Source organism: Rhinolophus sinicus, linkage group LG15 (assembly GCF_036562045.2).
Source record: "Rhinolophus sinicus isolate RSC01 linkage group LG15, ASM3656204v1, whole genome shotgun sequence".
Taxonomy (NCBI): domain Eukaryota; kingdom Metazoa; phylum Chordata; class Mammalia; order Chiroptera; family Rhinolophidae; genus Rhinolophus; species Rhinolophus sinicus.
Window position 1 is genome coordinate 50,149,171 of NC_133764.1, and position 11,512 is coordinate 50,160,682.

At 56.5% G+C, this 11,512-nt stretch overlaps 2 protein-coding genes across 6 annotated transcripts; one reads left to right on the top strand and one right to left on the bottom strand.

Annotated features, from left to right (window-relative positions):
• Positions 1 to 6: 6 nt before the first annotated feature.
• Positions 7 to 1,539, top strand: FAM187A (family with sequence similarity 187 member A). The gene has a single exon (XM_019752194.2). The coding sequence runs from the start codon at positions 153 to 155 to the stop codon at positions 1,395 to 1,397; it is 1,245 nt and encodes a 414-aa protein (XP_019607753.2). The 5' UTR covers positions 7 to 152; the 3' UTR covers positions 1,398 to 1,539.
• Positions 1,540 to 2,195: 656 nt separating this feature from the next.
• Positions 2,196 to 11,287, bottom strand: GFAP (glial fibrillary acidic protein). Of its 5 annotated transcripts, none has more exons than XM_019752312.2 (10): positions 10,782 to 11,287; positions 9,846 to 9,906; positions 9,557 to 9,652; positions 8,580 to 8,741; positions 7,244 to 7,369; positions 6,811 to 6,896; positions 6,231 to 6,274; positions 5,740 to 5,859; positions 4,400 to 4,485; positions 2,196 to 3,744 (listed from the first exon to the last, which is right to left on the bottom strand). In XM_019752312.2, exons 1-10 carry the CDS (start codon positions 11,249 to 11,251, stop codon positions 3,703 to 3,705), a joined length of 1,293 nt encoding a protein of 430 aa, XP_019607871.2. In that variant the 5' UTR covers positions 11,252 to 11,287; the 3' UTR covers positions 2,196 to 3,702. The 5 variants fall into 5 exon arrangements, with proteins under 5 accessions (XP_019607871.2, XP_019607869.2, XP_074176917.1 ...); XM_019752310.2 differs by having other exon boundaries at positions 6,811 to 7,031; positions 10,782 to 11,283; XM_074320816.1 differs by lacking the exon at positions 5,740 to 5,859 and having other exon boundaries at positions 10,782 to 11,282.
• Positions 11,288 to 11,512: the final 225 nt, after the last annotated feature.

Consider the following 11,512-nt stretch of genomic DNA (forward strand, 5'->3'; position numbering starts at 1 on the left):
TTGGCCACTTCCCCTGCAGATGGTTGCTTTTCTTGGTGGCTGAATCTTTTCTTAATATAGATGCCTCCTCTGGCAGTCATTTCTAGAAGCCCCCATACGACTTGAGTGCCTTGGTTTTGCCCTACCCCCTCTGACCCCTCCCTCCTGCACACATGAACCTGGCCCACACCACTGTGCTCCTGTGGGCGTGGGGGAGTCTCCAGGCCTTTGAAATCGTGGAGAAGGAGAATATTTTTCAGAGGACCCCTTGCCCCGCTTTCCTGATGTTCGACAATGCAGCCTACCTGGCCGACATGAGCGTCGAGCTACCCTGCCACTGCAAGCCCGAGGAGGTGTCTGCGGTTGTCTGGTACTATCAAAAGCATCTCGGGAGCAGCCACACCAAAGTGCTGACGGATTTTGACGGGCGCGTGCTGACCGAGGCGGCCCAGGTCCGGGTGGGCAGTGACATGCTGGCCCGCTTCAGCATTCGCATGTTCAGCCTATTGGTTTTCAGGGCCCAGCCTGAGGACTCAGGCTTGTATTTCTGTGGCACCCGCAAGGGGGACTACTTCTACGCCTACGATGTGGACATCCAGAGCAGTGAGGGAATGGTGGCCACCTTCAAGGACCAGGGCCAGGAGCCCTTTGCCGACGACTACTATGGGAGCCTCCACGTCTTCACCACCTTCTGGGAGTGGACACCCTGTGACCGTTGTGGGGTGCGTGGGGAGCAGTGGCGCATTGGCCTCTGCTACCTGCAGAGCCCAGACCTCTCCCCACGCTACCGCAAGACACTGCCGGACGTGGTGTCCTGTGGGTCACAGGCTGTGCCAAGAAAGCTTCGGGCCAAGGCCAGGGACCACCCACCCGAGCTGCTGGTTCAGAGCTGCATGGTGCCCTGCAGAAAGACAAAGACGACCCGGCAGGGTGTGATGGCCATCTTCAATTACATATCCAAAGTGGGCAGCCGGCCCTGGGTGCCCCAGGTGCCCATTCAGTTCCACCAGCAGAGGCTGGGCCATGGACTCATCATCTCCTGCCCCGGGGCCCGGCCAGAGCACGCCGTGGCCTGGGACAAGGACCGCCAGTACCTCTACCGCACACAGTACCTGATGGGCATCAACAGGTCCATGAGGGTTTTCATCGACCATGGCAACCACCTCCACATCCGCTTCACCCAGCTAGAGGACCGCGGCATCTACTATTGCTGGCGGCAGGGGGTGCGGGTCGCTGGGTTCCGACTGGGTGTGACATCTCGAGGGCGCTACAAGGTCTCATTCTCAGACCCCGAGACTCGCTCTGCCGTGGAGCTCACCCTGCTAGGGTACCTGCTCATCACGGCCATCTTTGTCACCATTCACCTCTGTCGTTGCTGCTGTTACTTATTTCGCTGTTGTCCCAACTTCTCCCCCTAGGCTCTCTCTTCCCCAGCTCTGAAGACCAATTGAGCTCAAATGTGTTTGTTCAATGATACCAGATGCCTCTGGCTGGGCGTTCTGGACTGGGACGTGTGGTAAGAGGGTGTGGATTGATTTGTTAGTTACAACCTGTTCCCCATTTTCATGGGCATATCCAGGACGTGACCTGGGAAGTGGGGAAGCCTGAGGCAGGTGGGAGGTGGGGGACTGAGGCCAGGATGGAGGGAGACACATCTTCTGACTTCACATAAGATCAGAGAAGCAAGAAGGGAACCTAATTTTTATCAAATGGCCTCTTTGGTGTTTGAACAGTGTTTGAGGTGTGCTTTATTTTCTTACCTTCGAGTATTGCCAAGTGGGTGCTGGTTGAATTGGGGGTAGCAGGGAAACGAAGAAAGAATAAAATGGGGTGGAGTTCATATGTGTCCCTTCTGCCTTCCTCCCCAGCCTTGTCCTGGGACTGGCCAGTAGAAATGGTGGGTTTGGGAACAAAGATAAAGAGTAGAACAGGGGAAATGGGTGAGGAAAGTAGAGGTCAGATTCAGGGCTTTCCCGAGAGACTGCATCCAGGCTGGGGGCATTAGAAGAGGGGCTGGAGCAAAGGCTGCGGTGGGGTGGGTTGGGGGGCTGCTGTGGCAGAGCAGGGCTGGAGGTGGGATTTGTCACGTGGCTGCTGCTGTGGGAGTTTGGGCTCCGGACATGATCAGTGATAAGAAGCAAGTTGGGTCTTGTCCAAGGCTACTTGCTGCCCCCTCCCCCCAGCCCCAGCCTCTCCTGAACAGATAGAGTCCACTCTGGGGGAGGCCACAGCAGTTGGCTTTATTTACCTCAGTGACTAAAGGCAGCAGTGGTACCCCGAAAATTAGCAGCTGTGGGTGGCAGGAGGGAGTCGCCGAAAGGGCACCAAGTCTTGGAAAGTCTCCCTCCCTTTGGATTTAGAGGGGAGAGGGGGACCCTGGAGTGGGTCCTCTCAGCCCCATTTCTGGGCACAGATAATCCGTACCTCCCCTCCCACCCCCAGTCTTCCCATGGAAAGCAAAGCAGATGCTCTGGGTTTCAGCGATGCAAACCAAAGTCTTCACTCTGCTTATGCCTCAATTTCCCAAACTATAAAATAGGGTGCTACCTAAAATACTGGGATACATTTTGTATTTGAGTAATAGGGGCCCTTGGCTTAGGGAAAAACAGCAGGTCACGGTGGGGAAGAAAGGGTCAGATATATCGTGGTGGCTTCACCCACCAGTATTTGCTGGAGTCGAGAGGCAGCAGCTGCGTGGGCTTGGAGGCCTGAGTGGACAGGAATTATACAGCGAGGAAGGAGCCTTGAGAACTGGGGCAAAGTGTGCACTACCCCTGTGGACAGCAGCCGCTTTCTCTCCTGTTTCATTATCTTCAAAGGATGAGTCACTTCTTTGAATCCCACGACCCAGAGGCCAAGTGTCACTGGTCATCCACACCCCCAGATCTGATACATAGCATCGTCCTACTGCCTCCTCCACCATCTCTGCCTGCCCCCCACCAGCGTATATGCGGGGGGGGGGGGGGGGGTCCTCCAGGGCTTGACCTCTCTGTACTGACACCTAGGGGCCAGGCAGCCCCTCTACTCCCTCCCAGCACCATTTCCCTCTCCACTTACACTAAGATCCCCTAAGTGCTGGGAATCGAGCCCCCACTTGCCCACAGCATGCCCACGTGGCAGCTCAGTGGGGCTGAGACCCTTGAATTATCACTCAGAGGCGCCTCTGGAATCTGCACAGGCCAGGAATTCTGGCTGCTGACAACTCTGGTAGCAGGACATCCCTGCCTACTCTCAGACTGGCCAGCGTCCATCTAGAAGAATGAGCCGCTGGTCAGGGCTCCTTTGCCTGCAGGGACTTTCCCTTCCTGTCTCAGATCCGTTTTCCTCCAGCAGCCTGAGGAAACGCAAAAGCCTACTATTTCCCAGATAACTCAGAGACCTCTAACTCCGGCAACAGTTGCCATGACAACAGGGATTAGGCTACACAGCGTGATTTATTAGGTCCCAGGCCCTGCCCAACTTCTCTCCTTCCTCCCAATTCTAACTCAAGCTGCTGGCCATGACCCTCCAGGCTGCCCCTTTTGGGGCAAGTGCCCTGTTAGTTGAAGTCGCTGGGAGTAGGGTGGGTGCCGTCTGACAGGCCTAATGCTAATGGAACCTAGGGCAGCAAGCTGGCATAGAAACGGGGATGGGGAAATGAGCTATCAGACGAGGGGCACCTATCCTGTTTCCTGCTGCAGGCCCTTCCTGCTGTGGGGCAGGGGCCACGAAGTGGGTCCCCCCTCACACCACGTCCTTGCGCTCCTGCTTGGACTCCTTAATGACCTGTAGGGGACAGAGAAGGTGCACAGCGCCACGATTAGGAGTTCACACAGACCCCAGGTCCATCACTGCTAGGCTCTGTGACCTTGGGCAGGTCCCCAGCCTTCCTGGGTCTTTCTTTTCTATGAGAGTAACCACAGCTCCCTCAGGCAGCAGTCCGAGGGGGAAATGAGACCACACCTGTAAAATCACAGCCCATGCCAGGCCCATGCTGAGCTGATGATGTAAGGTTAGCCAGTACTGTTGCTGGTGTGATGGGGCGGGGGGCGGGGGGAGGGGTTATGCCAAATTCCCTTTTCCCATTCCTCTGGCAGGTTTCTTGAACCAAGCTGGAAACAAAGTTGGGAGTGAAAACTAACTTTAATTTTCTTTCTCCCTCCCAGGCCTGGCACGGGGGGCCCCTGAGTCAGGGTGAGAAAGGGAGAATGCCTGAGTCAGGACCTCCTCCAGTGGCCTAGGCGCCCAGGTTCCCCTTAGAACTGCCAGGGGAGGGGCTGGAGCATTGAATTGTGTCCAGGTTCCTTCCCTGGGGAGCTCTTGTGAGTTATCAAGAACACTCTATGTGCCAGTCTAGGCTTTCTTCCAGAGCCTGGCCTCCAGGATTCCTAGAGGCAGCCAGCGCCTGACGGGGCCGGAATGTCAGGCCTGCCCTCCTCACCTCTCCGTCTCGCGTCTCCACGCTCTTCACCACGATGTTTCTCTTGAGGTGGCCTTCTGACACGGACTTGGTGTCCAGGCTAGTTTCTGTGGGCGTGAGGAGAGAGGCGGCCTCCTGTAGGCTCTCAAGGCCCTGCACATCCGCTCCCGCCCAGGCTCCCTGTTCCACCCCAGTCAGGAGTACGAAAGTACCCAACCAGGCAGGGAGGGCCTAGGCTCTTCCACAGGGGCTGGCAACCACCTCCCCAAGTCCCCACTGTGTTGGGCAAGTCCTAGCTGCTCTGTCCACTGCCCTGCTCGCTCTCCTGGGCCTGGCTGCATTTCAGCCCCTGTGTAAGCCCTCTCCCGGTACCTGGCTTTCTGACAACCCAGCACTGAGCAGAGGAAGGAGCACATGGGCTTTGAAATCAGGCAGACCAGAGCTCAAGTCCCAGCTCGGCCACTAACCAGCCGCACAACTGCGGGCAAGTTAATTTACTTCTCCCGGCCTCAGTTTCCTCATCTGCTAAAGGGGATGATGGTGCCCACTTCTCTAGGTGGGAGTGAGGAGTCAGTTAACTGAAATAATGTATGTTAAGTGACTGACACATTAGTGCTCAATACATGTAGGTCCCTTTCCTGTCCCCCTTCCCTTTTCCTACTTCTTTCTGCCACTTCTCTGGGCCCTAATGACCCCTTACTGGCAGAGCTACCTCTGGCTGGTCCACCTGGCTAGCCCGGTGCTGAACTAAGCCCTGGGACATACATATCTAGCGTTCCTAAATTTCTAGCTTAGAAGATTTTTCCATAGCTGAGAATCATTTGAAGGCCACCTACAAGTAAGAAGTAATTTAGTTTTTCTCTCCCTCAGAGAGAAAACTATAACATATCACACTCACCAATGTTTAAAATTAAGAGCAGGGAACATAAAACTTTATTCACTACAAGAGTGCAATCCAGGGGGAAATAATCCTCTGGGCTGAATCAGCACCGAGCTGAGCAAGGGAGCCTCAGGGCCAGACGAATCGAGCAGAGAGCCTGGCCACGCGGCAGAGGGAGACCTTAGGGTCCTCCCAGCGATGGCAAAGAGGTGAGGCAGAGGCTGGCGTTGGCTTAGAAGCCCCAGAGTGTCTCATCTGAGCACCGAAGGGCACATCACCTTGAACACTGGCCACCCCTGCTAGTTTAACCTACATTTGCCTTGTGCCAGGGCCTGGGCTGGGCACTAAGGCTTCTGGGAAGATGACACAGCCCTGTCGGAAAACCTGGGAGGAGGGAGCCCAAGAAGATGGGGAAACGGGCTTGGGGAGGCTTCCTCCCTGCCAAGCGAGAAAAGCACCATCTCTGAGGCAGGCAGCTAACCAAGAACCGGCGGGGCTCCATTTACAATGTGCTGAGCCTGAATTGGTATAACTTGTACTGTGAGGCTTTTGAGATATCTTGTGACCTTGTTGCCTTCCCCTTCGTTGGTGCCTTTGCCCCCTGTATTGACAAGCAATTTGAAAAAAACAAAAACAAAAACATAAAACACTCAGATGGGCAGAGCTTGCTCAGGGATCTGTGGACAGGACAGAGGTTGAGACCCTTACCCAGGTCTGTGGTGAAACGGGGTGCAGGAATGGGGGGGCGGGACACAGAGCAGAGCAGGACAAAGAGAGGCTGCAAGCCCCACACGGAATGCCCTGGGATGATGTATTCTGGCTGGAAGTTCTGCGGTGAACCATGAAAGCCCTCAAGGAGAGCCCTGGACCCCTTTGCCCAGGTCCTCAGCCCCAGGCCAAAGCTGCAGCCCACGGGCCTGGGGGAGGAGGCAGGAATCCAACACTCTGGCCACATGGCCCTGCTTTACTGACCTCGGATCTGCAGGTTGGAGAAGGTCTGCACAGGAATGGTGATGCTGAAAGACAGCAGGAGAGGAGTGACCGGGCGGCCTAAGGACATCCCGGGCCAGGTCCTGGTCCAGGGTTATCATGACAGCTGCATTTCTTAGCTTTCCCCAGCAGCCGTCATGCTCCCTGGAGCTCCAAGAGTCTGCAAGGGGCTTGACTGTCATCTGTGACCAGCTCCATTTGATGGAGAGTGGGGGCTTGGAGGACGGCAGAAGGGAGGGAAGAGTGGCAAAGAGTTCCGAAGAAGCAGAAAAGATCGGTCAGGGGAAATGCAGTCCATTCTTTGTTTGGAGGGTGTGGGGGTGGGGGGAGCCTTTTAGTTTAGGGGGTGACCCAAGTCCTTGTCCTAGGACCTAATCAGCGTTGGTTGAATTGAATCCATTCATTCATTCATCAAGTATTTATTGAATACCTACTGGGTGTTAGGCCAGCACTGTGCTGGGTACTGGGGTAGGAGGGGGGCTGGACACGAGGCTGAATAAGACCGTCCCTGAAGCGAGAAGGACAGCAGGGCGGATTCCCTAGGGCTGTGATCAGGGCTCACCGGTTCTCCTCGCCCTCCAGCAGCTTCCTGTAGGTGGCAATCTCAATGTCCAGGGCCAGCTTGATGTTGAGCAGGTCCTGATACTCCTGCAGGTGGCGGGCCATCTCGTCCTTGAGGCTTTGCCCCTCCTCCTCCAGCCGGGCCAGCGCCTCCTGGTAACTGGCTGCCTCCCGAGCATGGCGTTCCTCCTGCTCCCTCATCTGCCTCTCCAGGGACTCGTTCTGTGGGGTGGTGCCAGCCGGTCCCTCGAGGCCTCGTCATGCCGCCTAGCCCTGGGACCAGACCCACTCCGGAGGGCTTCGAGGGCCCCACCCCCGTCCTGGTCCCCAGCATCCCCTAGGGTGGCAGGGGCCTTCCTTGGCTCCCCAGTCTCGGCTGCCCAGTCTCAACTCACTGCTCTTGTCCACCCACCTCTGGCCCTGCCCGCGCTCACCGTGCCACGCAAGGACTCCAGGTCGCAGGTCAAGGCCTGCAGCTGGCGCCGGTAGTCGTTCGCCTCGTGCTTGGCCTGGCGGAGCAGCTCAGCATTGCGGGCAGCGGCGTCTGTCAGGTCTGCAAACTAGATGGGGAAAGGGTCCTATGCAAGGCGCAGGCTGCAACCGCACATGGGCTGCTGTGTGGGCCCGTGGGAAGCATGGTCTCTGGGAAATCAGGGAGGTGGGCAGGACCCCAACATTGTCCAGGTCACCCCAGGTCATTGGTCTTGGGTGAGATTATTCCCAGCAGCTGTGACCCATGGACAGAAGCCATCTCCAGCCTGGAGCACAGTGCATGGTTAGGGAATGAGTGAATGAACAGTGTTTGCCACAGAATCCAAAATCTGCACTGGCAGCTCCATCTAGAGACTGAACTCTGTCCTCCCCCACCGCAGACAGTGGATTCTGATGAGCAGATACCTGGGTGCTAATAGCCCTCCCTCCCCCAGCTTGCAGTGAATTCCTCATGGCTCCCATCGGCCTCAGTCTGCTCAGAACCATCACTGGCCTCTGCCACTCACACTGCTCAGCTTGGTGCCCTGGGCTACCATCTCTGGGCCCCCACCTCTTGTGCTTTTCTGCCTCCAGGCCTCTACACAGGCTCCGTCCTGCACTCAGAATGCCCCTTTCCTCTTCTCTTCATGTCCATAACCTGCCAGCCCTGCTTAGGCCAAATGCCCTCCCTTCTATGGTACCTTCCCTGGTCCCCACATTGCACATAGACTCTGCCCTGCAGTGTTCTCTACAGACACCATATATGGTGCACAGTACATTTCCCTGCTCAGACATACCTCTGTAGCCTGGGCAGTGTCTAGCATGCAGTAGATGGTCAACAACCCAGGACACAGATGGCGGAGGCATCAAGAATGCAGGCTCCCAAGTGAAATGGCGGGGGTTGGAAATCTAGTTTTAACCCTTAGAAGCTGTGTGACTTTGGGCAAATTAGTTAACCTTTCTGGACTTCAGTTCTCTCATCTGTCAAAGAACAGTCCCTACTACATAGTAAGATAATCCATTCAAAGCAGAGGGCCTGGCATACAACAGTGTTTAGTAGCAACTAGTTATAGTAACAAATATTACTCCTATTTATTATGATGAAAAATAATAGTAGCAATAATAATAAGTACTTAATGGTACCTATGTGACCCTGGGCAAGTCACCTCACTTCTCTGGTGAAGGTCAGTCACCAGAGAGGATCCTCTCCCAGCTTCCTCTACCCTCCTTCCCCAATTCTCTAGCATGGAGCCAGGAGGGCTGCCTGGAGGAGGCTGGCTGTTCGGCAGTCAGGGTTACCTTGGACCGGTACCACTCCTCTGCCTCGTGCATGTTGCTGGATGCCACTGCCTCATACTGTGTGCGGATCTCTCTCAGGGCTGCTGTGAGGTCCGGCTTGGCCACATCCAGCTCCACGTGGACCTGCTGCCGAGCCAGCTGCTCCTGGAGCTCCCGCACTTCCTGGCGCAGGTAAGAGAAGGGACAGCAGGGCTCAGGGGCCCAGGCTGCAACTGGGGTTTCCCCACAGCAGCAGGTCCTCTTCTGCCAGCCCCTCGGACTCAGATGTTGGCTAAGGGAAATGGGACAGTCCCAGTGCATGGGGAGACTAGGCCAGGTTAGGGGAGGCATGGGCTAGTTTGGGGGCCTCATTGTCCTCCTCCTAGGCCTGGACAGGCAGGAGCACTGAAAGTGTGCCTGGGTCCTCATGGGACAGTGACTGAGTCCCTGTGGGGAGTAGGTGTGCCTATGGGTTCCCAGGGTCCATAGGGTCATGGATGCTGAATCTATGATCTGAGGTCAGAGCTCAGAGGGATCTTTTTTTGTTATGAATGGTTCTCACTTAAATGGAGAGAGATGGCAGAGGGAGTGGAGTCAGAGAGATGGCCTGTGTGACCTTAGCAAGTTTTTTAACCTCTGAGCTTCTGTGTCCTTCTCTGTGAAAAAGGTAATACTGGAAGGTTTCCTATCTCACAAAGCTGTAGTGAAGGAAAAATGAGGCAACAGGCCCTTGTAATTCTCAGTAAGTGGAGTACGTGTCTGTGTGCATTTTACCAGGGGCTGTTGATGTTCTCATGTCTGTCTCTATCTGTCTCCCTCAGTCTCTCTGTGCATCTCTTTCTCTTCCTGTATTAAATCTCTCTCTTTCTCTCTGTCAGTCTGTTTCTTTCTCTCTGTCTCTGAGTCTCTCTGAGTCTCTCTCTCTCTCTCTCTCTCTCTCTCTCTCTCTCTCTGTTTCATCCCTGTGTTGTCCTTTCGTCCCTCTGCTCCATCATTACCTCCTCATGAATCTTCCTCAAGAACTGGATTTCCTCCTCCAGAGACTCAATCTTTCTCTCCAGGTCCAGGCGGGCCAGGGTGGCTTCATCTGCTTCCTGGAGTAGGGAGGAGACAAAGGGCTGCTGTGACTCCAGACTCTTCCCCACTCTCTAGCTTTGTCTGATCCCCCCTTCTGGAGCTGGAAAAGCAGCACTTTGCTGGGGGGGGGGTTGGGCTTGGGGCTGTGTGTGGGTGGGCTGCCATGAACCCTTTCCCCCCTCCTGTGCCCCACCCCTCCACCCTCCTGACCTGTCGATAGGCAGCTAGGTTGTTCTCAGCCTCCAGCCTCAGGTTGGTTTCATCCTGGAGCCTGGGGTAGGGGGACACATTCCTGGGTCAAGGCTCTTCTGAGGACTCTTGGACCCCTGCCCCTGGGTGTGGCTGCCAGACAGACCCCCATGACGAGTGGAGTGGCAGGAGGAGTGAGGGGCAGAGGGGTCTTACACAGAGCCTTGGCCAGAAGAATGAGCAGAGAAGGGCCTTTGTTTCAACTCATTACTGAGGGGCCTTATCAGGGTTGCTGCACCTGCTCCTGCTCACACAGGCGCTTCCACCAACGTGCACTCCCTGCTGCACGCACAAACACACACGTCCTCCTGCACTCGAGGGCACAAGTGCATGCTGGGCCAGCTCAGCAGAGCACCAAGCCCCTGGGGTTTCCTCTGGCCTTTGGAAATGGATTTTATTAAGATCTCCGCTTCACGGCTGTGCATGCTGAGTGCCTTGACTCGGATCACAAGCTGGTGACAGGCAGTCACCTGTGTTCTGAAGCCAGGCCTGCCTGCTCTTTCCCTCACTCCCTCTACCCCAGAGCTCCGTCCTCCTGGTGCAAACCAACCTTCCCTTCCAATTCCTCCTCTAGACAGATGCAGGCTCAGAATCTCAGAATCGGTGAGTTCCCCGCCCACAGTCACAATGCCCCCCAGTGAATGAAAGGCACAGGCCCTGCCTGCTGGGGTCCCTGACTACTGCACAGGGCTCCCCAGTGTGGAGGTGCTGAAGGTCTTTGGGAATAAGATCCCTGAGGCTCTGGGCCTTCTTCCAGTCCCTCCCAGAGGAGCAGAAACCAGGGAACAGGGAGACAGAGACCTCTCCCTCCCCGGACCCTGCAGGCCTGCAGGCACTTCCTCTGAGGGGCTCAGTCCTCCCGGCTCAGAGGCCCCTCTCCCCTGGCCCTCTCCTCACTTCTGCCTCAGGGTGCCCAGGTCCTGTGCCAGGTTGTCTCTCTCTGCCTCCAGCCGGGCGTTGCTGGCAGTGAGTTGATCAAGTCGCAGGCGCAGCTCCCGGAGCTCAGCCTGGTAGATGTCAGCCAGCTTGGTGGGCTCCTTGGCTCGCAGCTGGTTCAGCTCAGCAGCCAGCGCCTTGTTCTGCTGCTCCAGGAAGCGCACCTTCTCGATGTAGCTGGCAAAGCGGTCATTGAGTTCCATCATCTCGGCCCGCTCACTGGCCCGCGTCTCCTTGAAGCCGGCGTTGAGTGCCCCGGCCAGGGAGAAGTCGACCCGGGCTGGGAGTGGGGGTGGCATCCGAGCCAGGGAGAGGCGGGTTCCAGGACCCAGGTGGCGGCCACTGGGAGTCAGGCCTCTCACCACCATCTCTGAGGAGGAGATATAGGAGCGGCGCGCAGCCACAGCTGAGGTGGCCCGTCTCCTCTCCATCCTGGTCTGGCTCTGCTGGCTCCTGGGATGTGAGAGCTTTATGGAGGAGTGGGCTGGCCTGGCACTGCTCAGACTGCCCCTGGCAGCACCCTCTGGCATAGCCTGAGGGGGTGGGGCTGGGCTGCATCCCAGCCATGGGGAGAGCTCCTCACCCCACCAGAGGCAGGGCCCCCTGGGCACAGACAGAGGTACTGATGGGCAGTGCCTGTGGCCAGATGTTGGGCCTGGGGCCTGATCACTGGGCAAGAGACCCTCTCTTTA